The 18122-nt window shown below is 46.7% G+C and overlaps 2 protein-coding genes across 7 annotated transcripts in view; one reads left to right on the forward strand and one right to left on the reverse strand.

Moving 5' to 3' along the window:
- On the reverse strand, positions 1 to 12572 carry MRPL14 (mitochondrial ribosomal protein L14). Of its 4 annotated transcripts, none has more exons than XM_077161919.1 (3): positions 12534 to 12572; positions 1928 to 2020; positions 1 to 517 (listed from the first exon to the last, which is right to left on the reverse strand). In XM_077161919.1, exons 2-3 carry the CDS (start codon positions 1996 to 1998, stop codon positions 151 to 153), a joined length of 438 nt encoding a protein of 145 aa, XP_077018034.1. In that variant the 5' UTR covers positions 1999 to 2020; positions 12534 to 12572; the 3' UTR covers positions 1 to 150. The 4 variants fall into 4 exon arrangements, with proteins under 4 accessions (XP_077018034.1, XP_077018032.1, XP_077018033.1 ...); XM_077161917.1 differs by lacking the exon at positions 12534 to 12572 and adding an exon at positions 12424 to 12496; XM_077161918.1 differs by lacking the exon at positions 12534 to 12572 and adding an exon at positions 12343 to 12444.
- The window catches only part of TMEM63B (transmembrane protein 63B), a 24277-nt gene continuing 18193 nt past the window's right edge, over positions 12039 to 18122 (forward strand). The window contains exon 1 of one of the 3 annotated variants that reach the window (XM_077161914.1): positions 12039 to 12197. Coding sequence is in view for 1 of the 3 variants with exons in the window: in XM_077161912.1 (XP_077018027.1) it covers positions 13017 to 13109 (93 nt within the window). In the remaining 2 variants the exon portion in view is untranslated. Of the gene's footprint in view, positions 12198 to 12680; positions 12797 to 12995; positions 13110 to 18122 lie in introns of those variants that run through there. The other 2 variants (XM_077161913.1, XM_077161912.1) reach the window with 2 other exon arrangements.

The following is an 18122-nucleotide window of genomic DNA, read 5'->3' on the forward strand; positions in this document are numbered from 1 at the left end:
GAAGACAGACGTGAATGTTTATTTTCACACAGGACTGTTCCCCTGTGTGAAGGGAGCAGCCTCCCAGCCCCACGTCCCTCTCAGCAAAGATGCGGGGCTTGGGCCTGCTCCACCCGCAAGCCCCATGGCAGCCAGAAGCGCGGGCTCTCCTCACACAAAGTTCTGAGCAATGGCCAGCACCTTGGAGTACTCGCCTTCCCGCTGGCGGAGGCTGGTAGGAATGGGTATCTTAATTCGGGTCCCCACTGGGTTCCCATTGTCCTCGATGAGGACCACGTTGTTGGAGTCGAATCTGGGGGTCATCCGCGCACCAGGCATGCGATGTCCCACGATGAGCGCCTTCTTCTTCTGCCCCTTGATGGCCAGGAGGATCCGGTCACCCACCTTGCCCACCCCCTTCTTGTTATAGACATGGATGCAGCGAGGAGGGCGATGGTACGGGGTATTCCCCAGGGCACTGTTGTCCACCACACGTACCCGAGTCATCTTCTGAATTGCACCGAGACTCCCAGAGGTGCTGCAGGAGAGGAAAAACAGGCTGAGACCGCTGTCTCTCCTGAGACGTCCCCAGGCTTGGAAGTGAGTGAGCATCAGCCACACACACTGAACAGTATACAACCCAGGGCAGCTCAATGGAGCCTGGACAATCAAAGGCTTATGAATACTTATCTCTACCAAAAACACTCTCCTTGACAATCCAATTTTTCTGTTACAGTGAACTTCATGACTGCCTTAACTTGGAGCCTTAAATTACCAAAAGGACTCTGAAGACTTAAAGAACTCTGTGCCAGAACCCACCGGATGCCTATCCTGCAAAACCTGCTCTGCCAGAACAACACACGTATTCCCAAATGTTCTCATCTGCATGTTGTTGGAATCAGAAGATATGAGTGAGTATGTTTGGCTAAGGGAATCTCTTTACACAACATGGCAGAAACTGGAAACAAGTCAAGATAATCTTTGGTTTGAACATTTTTCCCCACGAGAAAGGAATATTTTATAAAGAGTACCTATTAAAAGGCAGATAATAAGCTACGAAGCAACCTGACTGCAGTGGAATTTCTATTTCCCTAGTGCTAGTACCTTAAACGCAGGGGTTTCCAGGGCTCTTCTTCTCTCAAACTATATGCCTATTCTAGGCATGCCTTAGGCCTTTCAAAGTGCCATATAAGCCTAGATTATTACAGCCATCACATTTTCTTGTAGTGATTTGTTTTCAAGTTTGCTCCCTTGGCCACTGTGAGAATTCTCCCAGGGCAGGAAGCAACTCTTATTCAACTCATCTGACTCACCCCAGGCATAGCACTCAATAGGAGCTCCTGGCCTGAGAGCATGAAGGGGGCCAGCAGGTGTGTTTGCCAACAGGAGCACCACCTGTGCTCACTGTCCCAGCTTAGCCTCTAACAGAGGGGAGGTTGCCACACTTCTATCATGCTTCAGTTTTTGTTAATAAGCATTGCATTATTTTTATAATAAAAAAAAAAAGGCTTTGCTTTTAAAAGAGATTTTTTTCTTACTTTTAACTCACTGGGGGAAAGAGAGGGTCAAGAAGTATCAGATTCACCACCAGAGTCATGAAAAGATGGAAACTTAGAAGTTTCTGCCATAACCCATTTCCTATTCCACCTCTGACAGCAAGCCATCTCTTGATCTGTTCTCCCCTTTACTGCGATCTGCACAAACCCTAGCTCTGCCTGATTCCCATGCTTCCTGACCCCATGCCCACCTCCCTGATTTTCTATTCCCCTTCTAGCCACACTAGAAGGGTTTCTGACCCAAAACCCTCACCTACTACTCAATAATTTAGCCCACCCCTGACCTGCTATTTTCAAATAGTTTCTAGATAAACTCTGAAAACGGGGGAAAAGCACAATGCCCTCAGGAAGTTCACTCAAGACACGGTTATAAGAACTTAATGGGAAGTCACCTGAAACAGCGCTGGCTGAGTGTTCTCCTTACATGAGTGAAGGGGCCCCAGAGCCCAGCACAGAGAGCCATGGGGATGCAGAAATGGCAAATCCTGCAGGAAAAAGGGAAAAAAAAGGATTTAATTCTAAGTCAGAGTCCTTACTCAGAACCAGTCAAGAGACTACTGGGTACTTCTACAGGAGAGATGGCACTTGTAGCACAAGATCATTAGTCACTAAATAGAAATCTCAATGGTTAAAAGATACACAAATGATCAGACAGTCTAGGGAACAGTTTTGCTGATTCATTCTCTAACTCTGGGACTGGAGAGCAGGAATGGCCCACAACAGTCCTTGCTGTAAGTCATAAAACAGCACAGAGAACACCTTCATCATTCTATCCCTTCCACAGATGGAGGAAAAAACAATCCCCTGCTGTACACCCAGCCTATGGCCACTTCCCTAGTTCTGCACAGAGGGAAAACTGCACAGTTGTTGACATGCAGTGCCTTCTAAGACCTCTACTATAGCTTCCTGAAAGAAAGCAGGTTGTCTAAGCAACTGCCCCAGTTGTCTGTCACCACATCACCTTTCCCCCAAATGTAAAAACAAGGACACCTGAGCAGCTCAAGACTAGCAGGGTACAGCCAATGCTGCCTTTGCTAGGTCACTGACCAAGTCTATATTTAGGTTGGTCTCCTAAACAACACTGTAAGGTGGAAAAACTCCCAACACTATGTTACAATTGAGAGCAGGGTTGGGAAGAGCACAGAAATAGAACAGCAAATAACAACCCCAAACTACATTTTTTCAGAAGCACAATCCTATGGCTCCCTAGCATTAACAAATGTGGAAGGCTCCAGTTTCCAGTACCACCTGTGCATCATTTAGGAACATGTTTAAGGGAAACCTACAGCTAGCTGGTAATTCCAGCTGTAAAACACACCCATACTTACATCCAAATGTTTGGCTATAGAAGCCCTCATTCAAGAACCCTACTCAGAAAAGTTCCCAGCCTCTAACACTGTAGTGTTTACACATAACTTAGCCTTGCACAAGTTCAAAGCACCTCAGATAAGATTTTATTTAATAAGGGCGAGGGAAAAACCCATTATTTATTGCCAAAGAAATACCAAGCCATTCCATAAATGTTTGTTAACTACAATTTAGTCTCAAATCCCAATCTTACTCTCCAGCGTTTTCCTTAAGACAATCCATAAAGCACTGGTCAAATGTAATTACGATCAGAAAATTAAATGGAAAAGAAGGCAGTTACCCAACAGTGAGCCTGGCCCTGGCATCATGGGATCAACAATGCCATCCTGTCCAAAAGGGGGAAAAGAAGTATAACAAATAAGGTATCAGTGGCTGAGAGTGTTCAAATAGGGCTGAGAGGTTGCTCTTAAGCTGCAGTTAATCATTGCTACCTGTCATAACTTGCCAAACCCCAACCAAAACCAGTACAGCCAATCCTAAAGAACACCTAGGGCAATATATGGATCCTACAAAGGATCCATGCACTAGGGTAACTTTCCAGAAACCTACAACCTCCAGATGGGTTCCTGGACCAGATAAGTCCTAAAATCCAGAGAGGCCAGCCTCTTCAGAACATCAGTTAGTTCCATCCCCCATCCCATGTTACCAACAGCCCCTTCTAACATGAAAAAATTAGAATGGGCATAGCCCAAATACCCCTAAAGAGTGGAAGAAAGGTCAGAAGTAATGATGGAGTTATACAGAGAAGGTAGGGTTTAACAAATGAGTACGAGTGCTGAATCATTATATCAATATTTCTTTTAGTCTCCAGTATTTTAGAGCAACTAGAAGTAAAACCCTAAAATAGTGGAACTGTAACCCATACCAAACTTTGAAATCTGTTCTACAACTAATTGTTGTGATGTGCTTTGAAATTTCTTGCTTTTTGTGTATATGTTATTTTTCACAAAAAAAGAAAAAAGTCAATTGTGATGATAAATGCACAGCCATATGATGATACTATGAACCACTGTACACTCTGGCTGACTACATGGTGTGTGAATATACATCAATTAAAAATTAAAAAAAAAACTATTATAGAACTATTAATATTAGACACAGAATTAAAGACTATCAGATGAAGGCAGCTTTACCTTCACTAGCTAGGTGATCCTCGAACGAGTAACTAAACATCTGAACTTCCATTTACCCATCTGTAATATGAGGATAATATGAGGATAACCACCCGCGCACAGGTGGTTATGAGTCTTCTGCAGTAAGCCATGTAAGGCACTTGGCACAGAACCTGGCACTCAGCATCCATCAGCTATCTTCTTTGTCCTTCTCCTCATCATCATAACCTAGTCATGTCTCATTTAATGACTTGTTTATGGACCAACAACTAATTGGGGTCAGAACCAGAAGTGGACCCAGCTTCTAGTCCATGGGGATTTCTATCACACTTGGCTGCCTCGCTCTGCTGTACAAAACTCACTGCACACAAGAGCCCAGAATCTGAAGCAGCTTTAAAGGTCACCTGGGCTCTTTCTGCTTTCCTTCTTTATGAACATTTATTGAGTAGTTACAATGAGTCAGACACTAAATTAAGTGTTTTGCCTGTACAATCTCATTTAAATCTCACAAAAAAACTCTAGGAAATGGGTACTATTATTAGCCCCATTTTATACATGAAGAAATGAGGCCCAGAGAGGTTAAATAACTTGCCCAAGGTCACACAGTTAAGAGTGACTAGGCTGCAATTTGAACCCCAGTATTCTGCTTCCAGAACCCATGCTCTTAACGAACAGTGAGAAAACGTGGCAATTTCAGTTTAAATATTAATATTTCTCCGATCATAAATCATTCTTGCTCCATCAAGAACAGTCTGATAACAGATCCACATTTTACTCGTAATCACAATGCATGCTGAACTGAAACACAGACAGATATGCCAGGTGAAAACTATTCATTTTAATTCAATTTAGGTTTTGAAGACAATCTGTACTGTAGGTGGCAAGAAGAGTGCGACATTCTGAGCAGTAACTAAAAACTGACTACCAAAAAAACCACAGCTCTGAAAAGTAGCCATTCTAGCCAGGTTGCACCTCAGCTCCTCAGCCAGGACTTATCGGATCCTGGCAGGCCCTTGCTCTCACTCCCTGGGAGAAAAGAAGCTCCTCAATACTCCACAGCAGTTTCAAAATTAACCCAGCACCACCCACACTCCCTCTTCTGAGAACCGCGACATCCTGCCTCTCTACTCTTGCTTCTTCAAGAACTGCAGAAGTGTGTCTGGGGGCTTCCCAGAACTTTCCTGACTCAATGACAATAACAAACCCCACATTTAAGGCACCTCCCTGAAATCTGCAGGGCTGTCTATGCATAAGCAGAAACTGAGCCTTTCCAAATCCAGGCTTCCTCTCCCGGTCTTCCTCACAAGCCACCCCCACAACCCTGCCCATTCTGTCCAGCCAAATTCAACCCAGTTCCACACATATCTCCTTCAGGAAGCTTTGTGTCAAACTGAGCATGAGTTCCTACCGCTCCTAACACTGTGGACTTACGGTTATTCACACCAACAGAACTCTCACCACTCCAACTTTTGATTTCCAAACTCAGATGCCAAACAGATCTGGATTCTTTTTTGAGATAGGCTGATATCCCTCAACATCCTACTCACTACACAAAACTCAGAAACGTGGAGATCCTGATAACATGGCCTCTAATTTCACTACAGGAATTTAAGAACTACTTAGATTCAGATTGTGAGAATTGCTCTGTACTGCCCTCAAACACAAGACTAATACATGCATGTCTCCAGGGAGCACTTCCATTTCACAAGAAAAGGCCTGATTTAATGACTTTCACTAGCTCTTTGGTGGGTCTGTAATTGACTTCCAGACTCAGACCCAAAAGACTGAAACATCAAATGGAGAGCAAGAAGCATTTCTATGATCCTGAAAGCACAAATAAACCAAATACATTCACTTATTGTATATATGTCTCTTATGCCTCCCAAGAAAAATCTGTTGTGCCCCTACTCCCAACAGAGCAAAAGTTTCCAGCAGCCTAATGCAGAACAGGCTAAATAATAGGTGTGCAATAAATAGTTGTTAAATAAAACTGAGGTAGCCAACAGAAAGACAGACTCCCCCACCCCAACCTATGGCTCCACACCGACACTGCAGCACTCTTGCCTCTATTTCAGGAACCAGGACATGGCATGCAAACACACTTTAGAATGATGGTGTCGGTCGTGGGAGGATCAGCCCACACTGTTTCCAGGCCCCTGGAATCATCAGTCTGGGCTTAGCGCCTACACTGCCCACTGGGGAACAATGCCTCATGCCACCACCAAATAACTGGTTCAGATCAGGGAAGAGTAATGGAGGCAGTAATTTCCCTCAAAGCAACTTTGACCCTGATGTTAATTCCTAGCATAAATCCACCCTGTGGACACAGGCCCTGATTCATTTCGCCTCTAGTCTATATATAATGCCTTGTTTCATAAATGCAAAGCAATGTTATTTTGAGTCTTGTTTTGGAAAGGAGACTAATCCCAATGATATTTCCTTCTCTACAATACTGTCACTTAAATAAGACTAGTACGCAGAAGACTCTACTGCACTTCCTGGGCAACACAGACTAGTACCCTCCTAGACAGAATACGAATCACAACCTTTCCCTACAAGAAGAGGGAAAGAAAGAGGAAAAAGAAATTGCTAATGCAATCCAAGAGTCATACTCATTTGCTATCTTCGCTTAACTTCAAAATCTCCCTTTGGTTGTGGAGGCAAGGGAGGGCTACGGATTTCAAAGACACAGAGGTAAGCCTTTCATTTGGCATCAATTTATAGGTCCCATAGGAACGTGTGTTCCGTGAAGGTAAATACCCTTCCTGCCTGCTCACTGCTACAAACTCAGGGCCCAGAAGAGTGGCTGGCACACACTGGAGCCCAGTGACTTCTCGTTAAATGAATAAAATTATTCATCCTGGAGCTGCAATTCATCCTTCAGCTCCAGAGATGCTCTGCTTTGGGGGGGTTGGTGGTTTTTCTTATACCCTTCTCTGAGGCTCCCAGCGACAGGGAAATTCCTAGGCACCAAATGCTCATTTTCAACAAAACTGACCTACACTTCTGATGGTTGGAAGTGGAAAGCTGGAAAGTACCATTACTTGAGGTTTGAGGAGCAACAGAATGTTGTACTTAGTATCACAGCTCTAGGTATAATTATTGTTTCCACCTAAACAATGTCAATTTTTAGATGCCTAGCATAGGACATGCATTTTTAAAGGCCTTTCAAGAGGAATGGGCTCCATTAGAAATAGGACAAAACAAATAAAAATATCAGCACAATCACAAAGGAGTAGGTAAGAGAGATTCTGTTGGCATGCCACAGAAGGGAAAGGAAACATGTAGAGAAAAAGCCCAGGGGCAAGGGCGACAAGTTCCACAAGAGACTAACCCCGATGATATTTCCTTCTCTACAGCACTGTCCTTAAAGAAGACTGGCATTCAGAAGACTCGGGTGCCACTTTCTGGGCAACACAGAGTAGTTGCCAGCTCAACAAAGTACCATTAGTGTAAGTACTATTTTGCAGATGGAGAAATGAAGTCAGAAATGCTAAGAGACTTGTCAACTTTCCCAAGGTTAGTAGACGACAATTTGGGATAGGAGCCAGAGCTGTTTCTATTAACCCCGCACAGCTAAGATGCTGCTTTAACCGCTAATAAACTTTCACAGAAACAAATACACCAGGTATAGGGCAAGTACTCTTTCTCCTCTATCAAACAGTCCTCTGAATGAGGCTGTTACATGATCTTAGTTGAACATACTTTTAAACTTGGGAATTAAAAAGCTGCCTGTTCAAGAAATATCTGCACTAAACCCAGCACAACCTAGGACCAAAACTGACATTGACTGTGATTAAGCCCACCAAGATGTGAGCTTTCACAACTTCATGACCAATAAGCAAAGCACCCCTCAACAGACTAGTGGGCTGTTTCTACCATAGCTGCCATTGACAGAACCTCATTTCTCAATTTTACTCACAAAGGAAAACATTTTCAGGGTTCTTGACCTGTATCTGTTAACTTATTTAATTTATACCCTACCTTGTTACAAAATTATTTAAAGCAGTGGTTCTTAGATAGACCTGACAACTCTCAATTATTTCAAAGTATGGATTTTATGTATTCTAGCTTTGCCCCTGTCCCAGCCCCACCGCAGAGCTGTGTGCAAATATCTATGTCCAGACAGAAATCCTAGAATGAGCTGGGACTCAGTACCAAGAGATTGAGAAAACCTTCTCAACCAAAAGAGGGAAGAGAGAAATGAGACAAAAAAAAGTGTCAATGACTGAGAGATTCCAAACAGAGTCGAGAGGTTATCCTGGAGGTTATTCTTACACATTAAACAGATACCACCTTTTTAGTCAAGGCATAACAGAGAGGCTGGAGGGAACTGCCTTAAAACATGGAGCTGTGTTCCAGTAGCCATGTTTCTTGAAGATGATTGTATAATGATACAGCTTTCACAATGTGACTGTGTGATTGTGAAAACCTTGTGTCTGATGCTCCTTTTATCTACCTTATGGACAGATGAGTAAAACATATGGATTAAAAAATAAATAAAAATAATAGGGAGAACAAATGTTAAAATAAATTTAGTAGATTGAAATGCTAGTGATCAATGAAAGGGAGGGGTAAGGGGTGTGGCATGTATGAATTTTTTTTCTGTTTTCTTTTTCTGAATTGATGCAAATGTTCTAAGAAACGACCATGATGAATATACAACTATGTGATGAAAAGCAAAGAATGTTCATATTGTATGTTGATCGGTTTTATTAATAAAAATTTTTTTAAAAATCTATGTCCAGAAATAAGTTTGTAACAATCTTGGTATGGTCAAATTCAGAAAAACTGCACAAAGCAAAGTTAGGCTCTACTTAATCACACACATATACTGTTCCTATGAATACTAATACTGAAATAGGGGTAAGGATCTGTGATTTTATGGACATGTCTGGTGAGGAGGAGGGTGAGGAGAGAAGAAAAAGCCTAAGGGGGTCCTTGTACACAAAAAGATAATGTTACTGATAGAAAGTATATCTTCCCCACTCCACCCTCCTCTACTTCTACTGCTAAATCTGTGACCTTGGAACCACTTCTCCAGATCACAATAACTGTCAAGCAAGGATCATTGGGAGGAGCAAAAGAGACATGGAAATCAAAGTGCTTTAGTGTTGCTCATGTAAGGTACTATCATAACGTGGAGGATCCCTCTCTGACTTACCCAGTAGGGAGCAGGGCTGTAGAATAGGCAGTCTGTTTTCCAGATCCTGGCCTAGCATAACAGCTTGGCCCCCTGATTCTCAGGGCAGTACCATGGGTGTCAGTTTCTTTAAACATCACTTGCCTTGAAAGTATTTTCTGGTTTACAGTAAACGTGGAAAAGTGCTCCTTCTGTAATGATTTTTTTTTTGGCAGGGCGGGGGAGGGGGAACGGGCCGCAACTCGAACCTGGGTCTCCTGTAGGCAGGCGAGCATTCTACCACTGAATGTCTGTTTTGTTTTTTTGCAGGGATAAGTTTCATATGAACAAATCCCACGACTGAGAGCTCAGCCTCTTGATTTGGTTGTCCCTACTGCTTGTGAGAATATCAGGGATTCTTCAAATGGGGAAGTTGAATTTTCCCCCTTTCTTGCCATCCCCCAAGGGGACTTTGCAAATATTTATTAACTATTCAAATCACTCTGGGATTTATCGGGGCATCACGCTGGGAAAACCCACAAAATCTCATGCCCTATTCAAGGTTCCACGTACTTATGGTGCCTGATTAACGTGTCCATATAAGTTATATTAGGAAATGCAACTAGTCAAAAAATATACATTTTCATACCAAATAAGCATCTACCACCACTGAACATTAATAAATTTTTTTCTGGCTTTTTTGGGGTGGGGTGGGGTGGGCAGGGGATGCTTTCTTACTCTGAGTTGAGTTTCACTAGTGAATAATAAGCTAGCTGGCACATTTCTCACTAAGATAGCACATTATCTGACCCCTCACTAATACAGAACATGACCCGACCCAGAGTAACGTTTCTGAGATCTGAATCAGTGTCCTCTCACACGTGCTGGCTGTCATTGCTAATGCACATGTAAAATCACACCAAGGTAAACTACGACCCAGGATAAACCACCAGCCTCCTAAAAAGAAGGCTAAACCATAACCTGATTTAGAGACCCTCCCAAGCCAAAACCCACAGAGGTATTAGAGTAACAAGAACAAAAGGAAATTTCATTTGAGGTGGGTCCAGGTGTCATAATCCTTGAAGACAGGAGTGGGGTGTGATAAGCTTTAAAGGAGTCTTGCACCCCCTAAGATTCTAGGAGTAGAGGACGGTCCAAACGACTATGTTCAGTGACCAACAGAACACCATCTGCAAAACGAACTTCAGGAAAGGTTTGTACCCATCATACTGAGGAACAACAACAAAAAGAAAAAAATTGTGGCCACTGTGCTTTCATGGATTCCACAATGCACTTAGCTCATTTCTCATTCCAGGTTTTCTGACATGCCTCCTCTTTTCACTTGATGGCACACACACTCCTTCACATTTACTGTCAATATGTGGTGTCCTTAATTAGACACAAGCAGAAATAAGTGAGGAATCCACCACATGTTCAGACTCATAACTGTGTTATTTAAACAAATCATAACATATAAGAAATGCATTTTAGTGATCCTCAGAAGTCCAAAAACCAGGTAACCATGGCCTCTGTTTCTATCTTCAGATATCCATTATGAGCACCACTGGGCCTCAAAGTGAATTTTATGGTTCGACATAAGCAGCAGAACACACCAGCTTTTGTGACCATAAAATCAACATAATATTTTAAATGTTCCACAGGAAATAAACATCCAGGAGGTGCTCAGGACAATTCATTCCAAGAAAAACAACTACCAAAGATTATGTTCCATCCAAACTGCTCACAATTATCCAAAAACAGCTTCAAGACTCCAAATCTACAAAGACTCCTATCAGGCAGTCTACCAAAGACCACTTCATCCCCAGCTCCCTTTCAGTCACAGATGAGAAACTGACCCCTAATTATGCCAACCTCCCTGCCAACGAAGAGGAATCCTACATATATTCCTACCCCAAGAAAATCTCTGCTTTGCAATTGCATGTCTTTTCAGTAAACAAAGAGTGAACCTTCTTTCTTCTCAGGTAGCAACCTCCCTGAAGAAAGGACCTACTTTGCCCTTTACTGCATATTCCTGGTATTGGCTGCAACCTCATGGACAACTTTAACTGACTGAAAACTCAGGATGAGGAAGGCAAGAGGACAAATAGGAGGACAGAGGAGACAATGTTTTCCAAACTTTTCTGTGACATACAGGAAAAAAACACACCACATCTCCTGGGACACTCAGGAGCGTTTGAACCTGAAGCAGGTGTCAAGAAACAATACTTAACCTCACTAAGTGCACTGCACTACAGTAGCTTACATTCTATTTCATTTTTCATCACTGACCTGTTTTCCAAATCACTAATGGAACTCAGTAGGAAAAACAACGCAATAAACCAAACCCTACAGTTGTATCCACAAGCTACTAATGAGCCCTTTAAAAAGACAGTAACATGCTGACCAACCACAAGAAACTGACACCCCAGGCAGGAAGTGTCCTTCCTCTATCTAACACGGCAGGGAGGCAGCTACCTATTACCATCAGCAACCCAGGTTTAGGTCTCTCCCAGACTTCCAGCGTTTCCTAAATAACCTGGAGTGTTTCTCTCATACGCCCTTTTTAAACCTCTTTATAAATCCAGTCCATTTAATCTCTCACGCCAAGTTCATTTGCTGCGTACTGTGGGAAGCAATATTTCCTTTTTGTCCTCAAACCACCCCCCTTAAAACCTGAAAGGAAGAGAGCCTTCCAGGAACCCAAAATGAAATGAACAAGTTGGGGCTCCTCGTGCCTGTGCGATGTACTTGTGTGAGTGATATATAGAAAGAATATGCACACATCTCTCTCGCAGTCTTCATCTTTCCGGTCTCAACCATTGGCAGATCCAGTCTCTGGTGAAATGAGAAACCAGGGAACCCCCGCATGACAGAAGGGAAAGCAGTGGACTCACTCCACAGAAGCGCCTGGCAAACGAGTCACAAAGTCATCTCGAGATCCAAGCTGGAAAAGGGGAGGGAGGAGGAGGGAAGGGGACAAGACGCGCCAGAGAGACCGGTGCGGACGCCTGACCGCAGCTCGTCCCTCCCCGAGCTGGTCCCACATCCCTGGGAAGGCAGGTGAGCGCGGGGGGCGCGGGGGCGCGGGGACCTCCCTGCGCCCATGGGGAGCGGGAGGGAGTCGGGTCCGGCTCAGAGGCCTCCTCTCCTCTCCCCTGCACCCAAAGGGCCCACTTCCCTCCCTCTCCGGCCTCTCTAAACCCACCCTTGGGGAGTGAGCCTATCCCAATGCAGAGGAGAAATGGAGACGAGAAGAGAGTTAGGACCGCGACGCCCCGCGCCATACCACTCTCGCCGCCCAGGAATATCCCGCCACAAGCCCCACAAGCCAAGCGCCGCCCTTTCCCCCACCCCCGACCCCGGCCTCCCCTCCCTGCGCCTGCGCGCCAGCCCCACCTGGGTGGGCGGGGATCTGAGGGTGCGCGGGGATCTGAGGGTGCGCACGCGCCTAGCGTGTGTTGGCGTAAGGGGTGGGAACTGCGGGGCCCCGCCCCCTCCTCCCCCTCCCTCCCCCTCCTCCTCCCCCTCCCCCATACACTGCCGCGGCCGCCGCAGGAGCCTGGAGCCCGAGCCGCCCGGCGACTCCCCCTCCCCCTTCCCCCCAGCCCCGCCCCGCCCCAACCCGGGGCTCGGAGCCGGAGCCGAGTCTGCGCCTGGGGGTGAGTACGCGACCCCTCCCCAGTCCCTTCTCTTTTCTTTGAGCCTACCACCACCACCCAAAGAAAAAAACCCGGACTCAGCTACGTGTCCCCTCCCTTCAAGCTCCTGCGGGACCCAGAGGTGCCCGGGCCCGAGGGAACCAGCAGTGGCGCGCGGTGCCCCCAACCCCGCTCCATCCCGATCCAGATGTGAATTCCGCGATCCCTGCCGGGAGTCCAGATGTGCGCCGCCCTGTGTCCCCATCCCCCGGGAGATCCCAAGGGGTGGGACCCTGGCCACCGAGGGCCACTGTTCTCCACCTGCCAGGTCCAGGTGCGCGCCCCCTCCGCGCCTTCCCTGGGTCCCAGCTGCGCCCCACGAGCCTGGCGCCGCTGTGGGAAAGCAACCGCCCCCGCCCCCGAGTTTTGGATTCCGGGGTCGCCAAGTCCGACGCCCTCGGCTGCTTTTATCTTTTCTCCTGCTCCCAGGGCCGACTATCCCCGAAGCCGGCCTGGGGCAGGGTTCATGGTGCTGGCGCGAGGCCGGTCGCTGCCCCAGCCCTTCTGGAGACTGGTCAGAGAGCTAAAGGAGGCGGCTGGCCCCGGGAGCGTGTCCTCTCCTTGCGCCCCACACAGTGCAGTTCATTCATGAGCCGCCCAGGCCTGCGTTGGAGGGTGCGGTGGGGAAAGGGTTGAGACGCCGAGAAGGGAGTGGGGCAAAGGCCCTGTTGTGGGGGGAGGGAGCGTGCTTTGTCCCTCCTGGCCTGTTTGACTGCCTAGGGTGGGTGGTCCCAGGCAGAATGAGTTTGGGCCCCTCATTCTCCAGAAAAGGGAAGGACACTTGGGCAGTGGGAGGAGAGGTCAGAGGGGCTCGCTGCCCTTGGGACTGTGGACTGCCACCTGCTTGGGTCCCCTGGGCAGAGGTCTGGCCGCTCAGAGCAAGCCTGAGTACTTCACTGCCCTGGGGGACCCAGTCTGCCCTACCTAAAACCACTCTCTAACCTCTTCCTGGGTCCGAAGCAGCCCTGGAAAAAATGAGGCTGTGCGCAGCCCTCCAGGGAAGGGCCCCAGGGCCTTCCTCTGAGGCACAGGTGTGGAGAGGAGGGGAGTGCCTACGAGGCTTGGGGTGGGGGTGTGCTAGCAGCGTGAGTGTCCTCCAAAGCACCAGAGGGTCCAGGCCCTGGCATGCCCTGAGTGGTGCATGCTGGGGCCTGATGTTGGCTCACCAGACACAGTTCTTGCCTGTAGATGGGAGGGTAGGGATGTGGCAAGGCAGAAGGCTAGTGATGGGTAGCTGAGACCTCCCTTTTGGACATCCTACAAGTTCCCTCCAATTATAATAGAGTCATTGAGACATGGGTTCAAATCCCAGCTCCACCATTCTTGAGCTTTGTGACCTTGACAGGTTACTTAACCTATCTGAGCCTCAATTTTCATTTAAAGTGTGCTTACCATCACATCCTTATGTGGTTTATCTTGAGGACCAAACGCTAATGCAGTTAAGGAGCCTGGTACTATGCCCAGCAGGTGATCAATAACTGGTTCTCTTTTCTGAATTTCTGACCCATCTTGGTGTAGAATCACCTTCCTGTACCCACACCTCCCAGCCTCTGACAAATAGGTATGTTTGAAGAGTCTGAGAATATTCCCTGCCACTTAGAGGTAGAGTCCCTAACACAGTACAGAAACCCTTAGGACTAAACAAGAAACCCAGCCTGATTGAGAAGTGCTATCACATTAAATTCTATATTTTTTAAATATTGTATTTACTAGTTTTCCTATATTAAACCAATCCTTTTTATCCTGTACCATACTGACAATAGTAATTTTTTTAGAGCTGATTGTGCACCTTGAACTTTATTAAGAGCTTTATATAAATCATCCTGTTTAATCCTCAGAACAACCCCACCACTGAATTATCCCCATTTTACAGATGAGGGAACTGAGACCCAGAATGAGTAATTAATTTACCCAGGTTAGAAGTCTGGTCTTTCTCACCCAAAGCCAATGCTGCTACAGATTATGTGGCCTATACCTGCCATGGAACCTCAAATCACAAACCCAAAACCCAAGTGGAAGGTCTGGGAGCTACAAGCAAGAGGGAAGGCACAGGTGTGACATTTTTCCAAAGTAGTAGTGACCAGTCCCCAGCCCCTGTCTCCCTGGTGGAAGTGGCTCTTTGTTTGGAGTGGCATTAGAGCGCAGTGGTTTAGAGCATAGACTCAAGTCCACATCTGGACCTATCGAACTGGCTGTGTGACCTTGGGCAATTTATATACCCTCTCTGTACCTCACTGACCTCCTAAGGTTGTGATGGGGGAGTAAATGAGTTAATATTTGTAAAATACTTAGAGCAGTACTTGACACAAAATAAGAATTCAATAAGCAATTATAAATGCATGTTCTCTTAAAATGCATTTATAAAAATACATTTTTTTTAAATGCATAAATGCTTTTTTCTTTCTTTCTTTTTTTTTTTTTTTTTTTGTGGACAGGCATGGGGAATCTAACCCCATGGCAGGAGATTGCTACTACTTTTTATCCTCACTTTTGGATACATTTTTGCCCATCCCTCTGAAATTGGTAGGGCACAAGGATACTGATACCTCTTTATTGCAGATTAGAAGACTGAGGACCAGGTTACATAGTAACAGGGCTAGCCTCCATTTCCTCCCATCAGACCACACTGCCTTCCCATAATCCCAAACCCTAAATTAAACCTTCCCAAGCAACTATAAGAAAAAAAAAATGTTTTAACTTATAATTCCCCCACCTCCACCATACATACACTGCTTAATGGTGAAATAACTTTAAGTTAGCCTAGCCATAAAATATTCCATCACTCTCTCTCCAAAATACTTTAGCTAAGTATCCACACTTCCCATCAGTTTCAGACTAGAGAAATCCTGGGATGCATCTGGCTCGGAACCCTATGGAAGGGGAAAGCTGCCTCCTGCCACCTTCCCTCTCCTCTGTCCCTCCCCAAGTATTTTGCCTGGTTCTCTTCCTTCCCCTCAGCTGGTCAGCCCAGTGCTGACTCTGAGAGCGTATGTCCTGGATGAAACTCAGACCAGTAGCACCACCGCCACAGTTACAGAGCTTGGAGTAACCCTCCAGGCAGACAGAGCCTGAGCCCCACCCCTTACCTGCCCTGTGACCTTGTGTGATTTGCTTCCTCTCCTGGATCCCTGCTCCCCTGCCCCCCTTGTAAAATGGGGAGAGTGCTCCCAGCCTGCCCGTCTTCCTCATGGTATAGGTGAAAGGGGAAAGTGCTTTCTACCTGTAAAGAGGGAGGCAGCCAGGAACATGGTGATTTCAGTTGCCAAGCATCCAGCTGGACCCTCACCCATGCTGCCGTTCCCATTAGTAATGAAGCTCCCAGAATTTTCCACCCTTCTTAGAATTGAAGAATGGGAGATATGGAGGCATGGCACTCCAGGGGTGTTGTACTCATTATATTCCACCCCAGAGAAGCCTTGGAGTTAGGGAGAGAATCAGGCAAGGAGTGGAAATGGGCTGTCATGATTTCTAGAGTGCACTGGGGAAGGGTAGTTAGTGTCAAGTCCCCTCCACAGACCCAAGATGCCCAGACCCACACTCACCTTTAACCTCCCCTCATGCCCCATAGCTCTGCACTGCACCTTCTGTTACCTGCCCAGGCCCACAGACACACCCATGTATGCACCCCACTTAGAGGCCAATGACTTCCTTCACTTCCGTGGACTGACACGCAGTCACCCAGCTCTTCCAGTTCACAGACCCACTCATCAACACCATTTATACACCTAAACACATACATTCCCATGGTGCCCTCATGTTCTCTGGCCAGAGAACATGTAATTTATTAAGTATGTATAAAGCTCCCATTGTCTGCAGAGTCCTGTTCTAGGCTCCTCATAAAAGCATCGTGGTACCCTGGAAAGTGTCTTGGCTTTAGAAAGAAGTTGACCTAGGTGAGCATGCTAAGTCCATCATTTTTAGTAGCAGTGTGACCTTGGGAAGGTTACTTAACCTTTTTGAGCCCCTTTGCCTTCATCCTAAAATGGCAGTGACATCCAACTCAGGACTGTTGAGGACTAAATGAAATTGTGAAACGTGCATTATTCCTGAAACAGTAGGCACTCAAATGGTGCTTGCTACAATTACTAAATTAGTAGTTTTTAAAGGCAGGTTGGGCTGGAAAGGGAAAGAGTCATAATCTCTTTCCAGTTACTCCTCTCAGCCTTCCTAAACCATGCTTTTCAGGGACTCTCTGGGACCAAGTGAAATACATAAACAACCCCAGCTTTCCCCCTCCATCTGAGAGCTCCTGTCTCTTGCCCTGTGTGTGTGTGTGTGGGGGGGGATGTTAGAAAGAATAGGGAAAAAACAGGGGCTTAGGAGAACCCCTCTGAATCACTCCAGGGGCCTAAGGGGGCGTGTGCTCTCATAATGCTGCACTGATCCTAGGTTTGTTGTTCTCTCTCTTTGTCTGGTTTCCTTTCTTCCCTGGGGAATCCTCCCCCCCTCCCCAAGACAGAACTTCAGTGTTGACAGCAGAAGGGGCCTCCAGGGGCCCCTCAGTAGAACGGGGGTGGGGCAGTGATGATGCTGCCACACTTCTCTCTAGAACCTCCCCAGGGGCCCGGCTCTGTCCCCCGGACACTTCAAGAACCCAATCATCCAGGCCTGGTTGCCCCTTTGGCGGGAGTCAGGTAGAGGGATGGGGGTGGGGTGGGGGAGGTAAGGACTGTGTGAAGTCCTGCCCCCCTCCTTTCTCCCCTCCCCCACCTCCGAGATCCACCCAGAGCAGCAAGGGCAAGCAGCCGACAGTAGAAGAGAGCAGGACAGGAGGACATTGCTCCGGCTGCTGGGGGCTTGTGCAGGCTAAGAGGCGCCGGCCCACTCTCCCCTCCTTTGCCAATGGAAGAGCCCGTGGGAGGGCACGGCATTCCCAGCCTGCTCTGCTCCGGAGGTGGGAGCATGGTACTCTGGGAGACGTAGTCCTCATGCCACTCAGGTGACCTCTGTGCAGAGAGTTGGAGAGCCGTAAAGGAGCTGGAGGGGAGAAAATGCAGCTGCTGCTGTGCTGGGGGGAAGAGAAATCGGGGTAAACAGGAGTGACCGGTGCCAGGCAGGTGGTACAAACCTCGAAGTCCTGTGCTTTTTAAACTGACATCCCATTCTGACCTCATCCTCAGGCCCCTACTCTGAGGATGGAGGAGCGGCTCTGGAGCTGAGCATCTTGTTTCGAAGTCAGTTTTATTGGGAAAATGATTAACAGAGTTGAAAAGCCAAAGCAAGTGAAATCATGCCATCCTTGTAATAAGAGCAGAAAGAGGAGATCGGACAAGGCATTTGACCCTGA

The sequence above is a fragment of the Tamandua tetradactyla genome, chromosome 5 (assembly GCF_023851605.1).
Source record: "Tamandua tetradactyla isolate mTamTet1 chromosome 5, mTamTet1.pri, whole genome shotgun sequence".
Classification (NCBI taxonomy): Eukaryota; Metazoa; Chordata; class Mammalia; order Pilosa; family Myrmecophagidae; genus Tamandua; species Tamandua tetradactyla.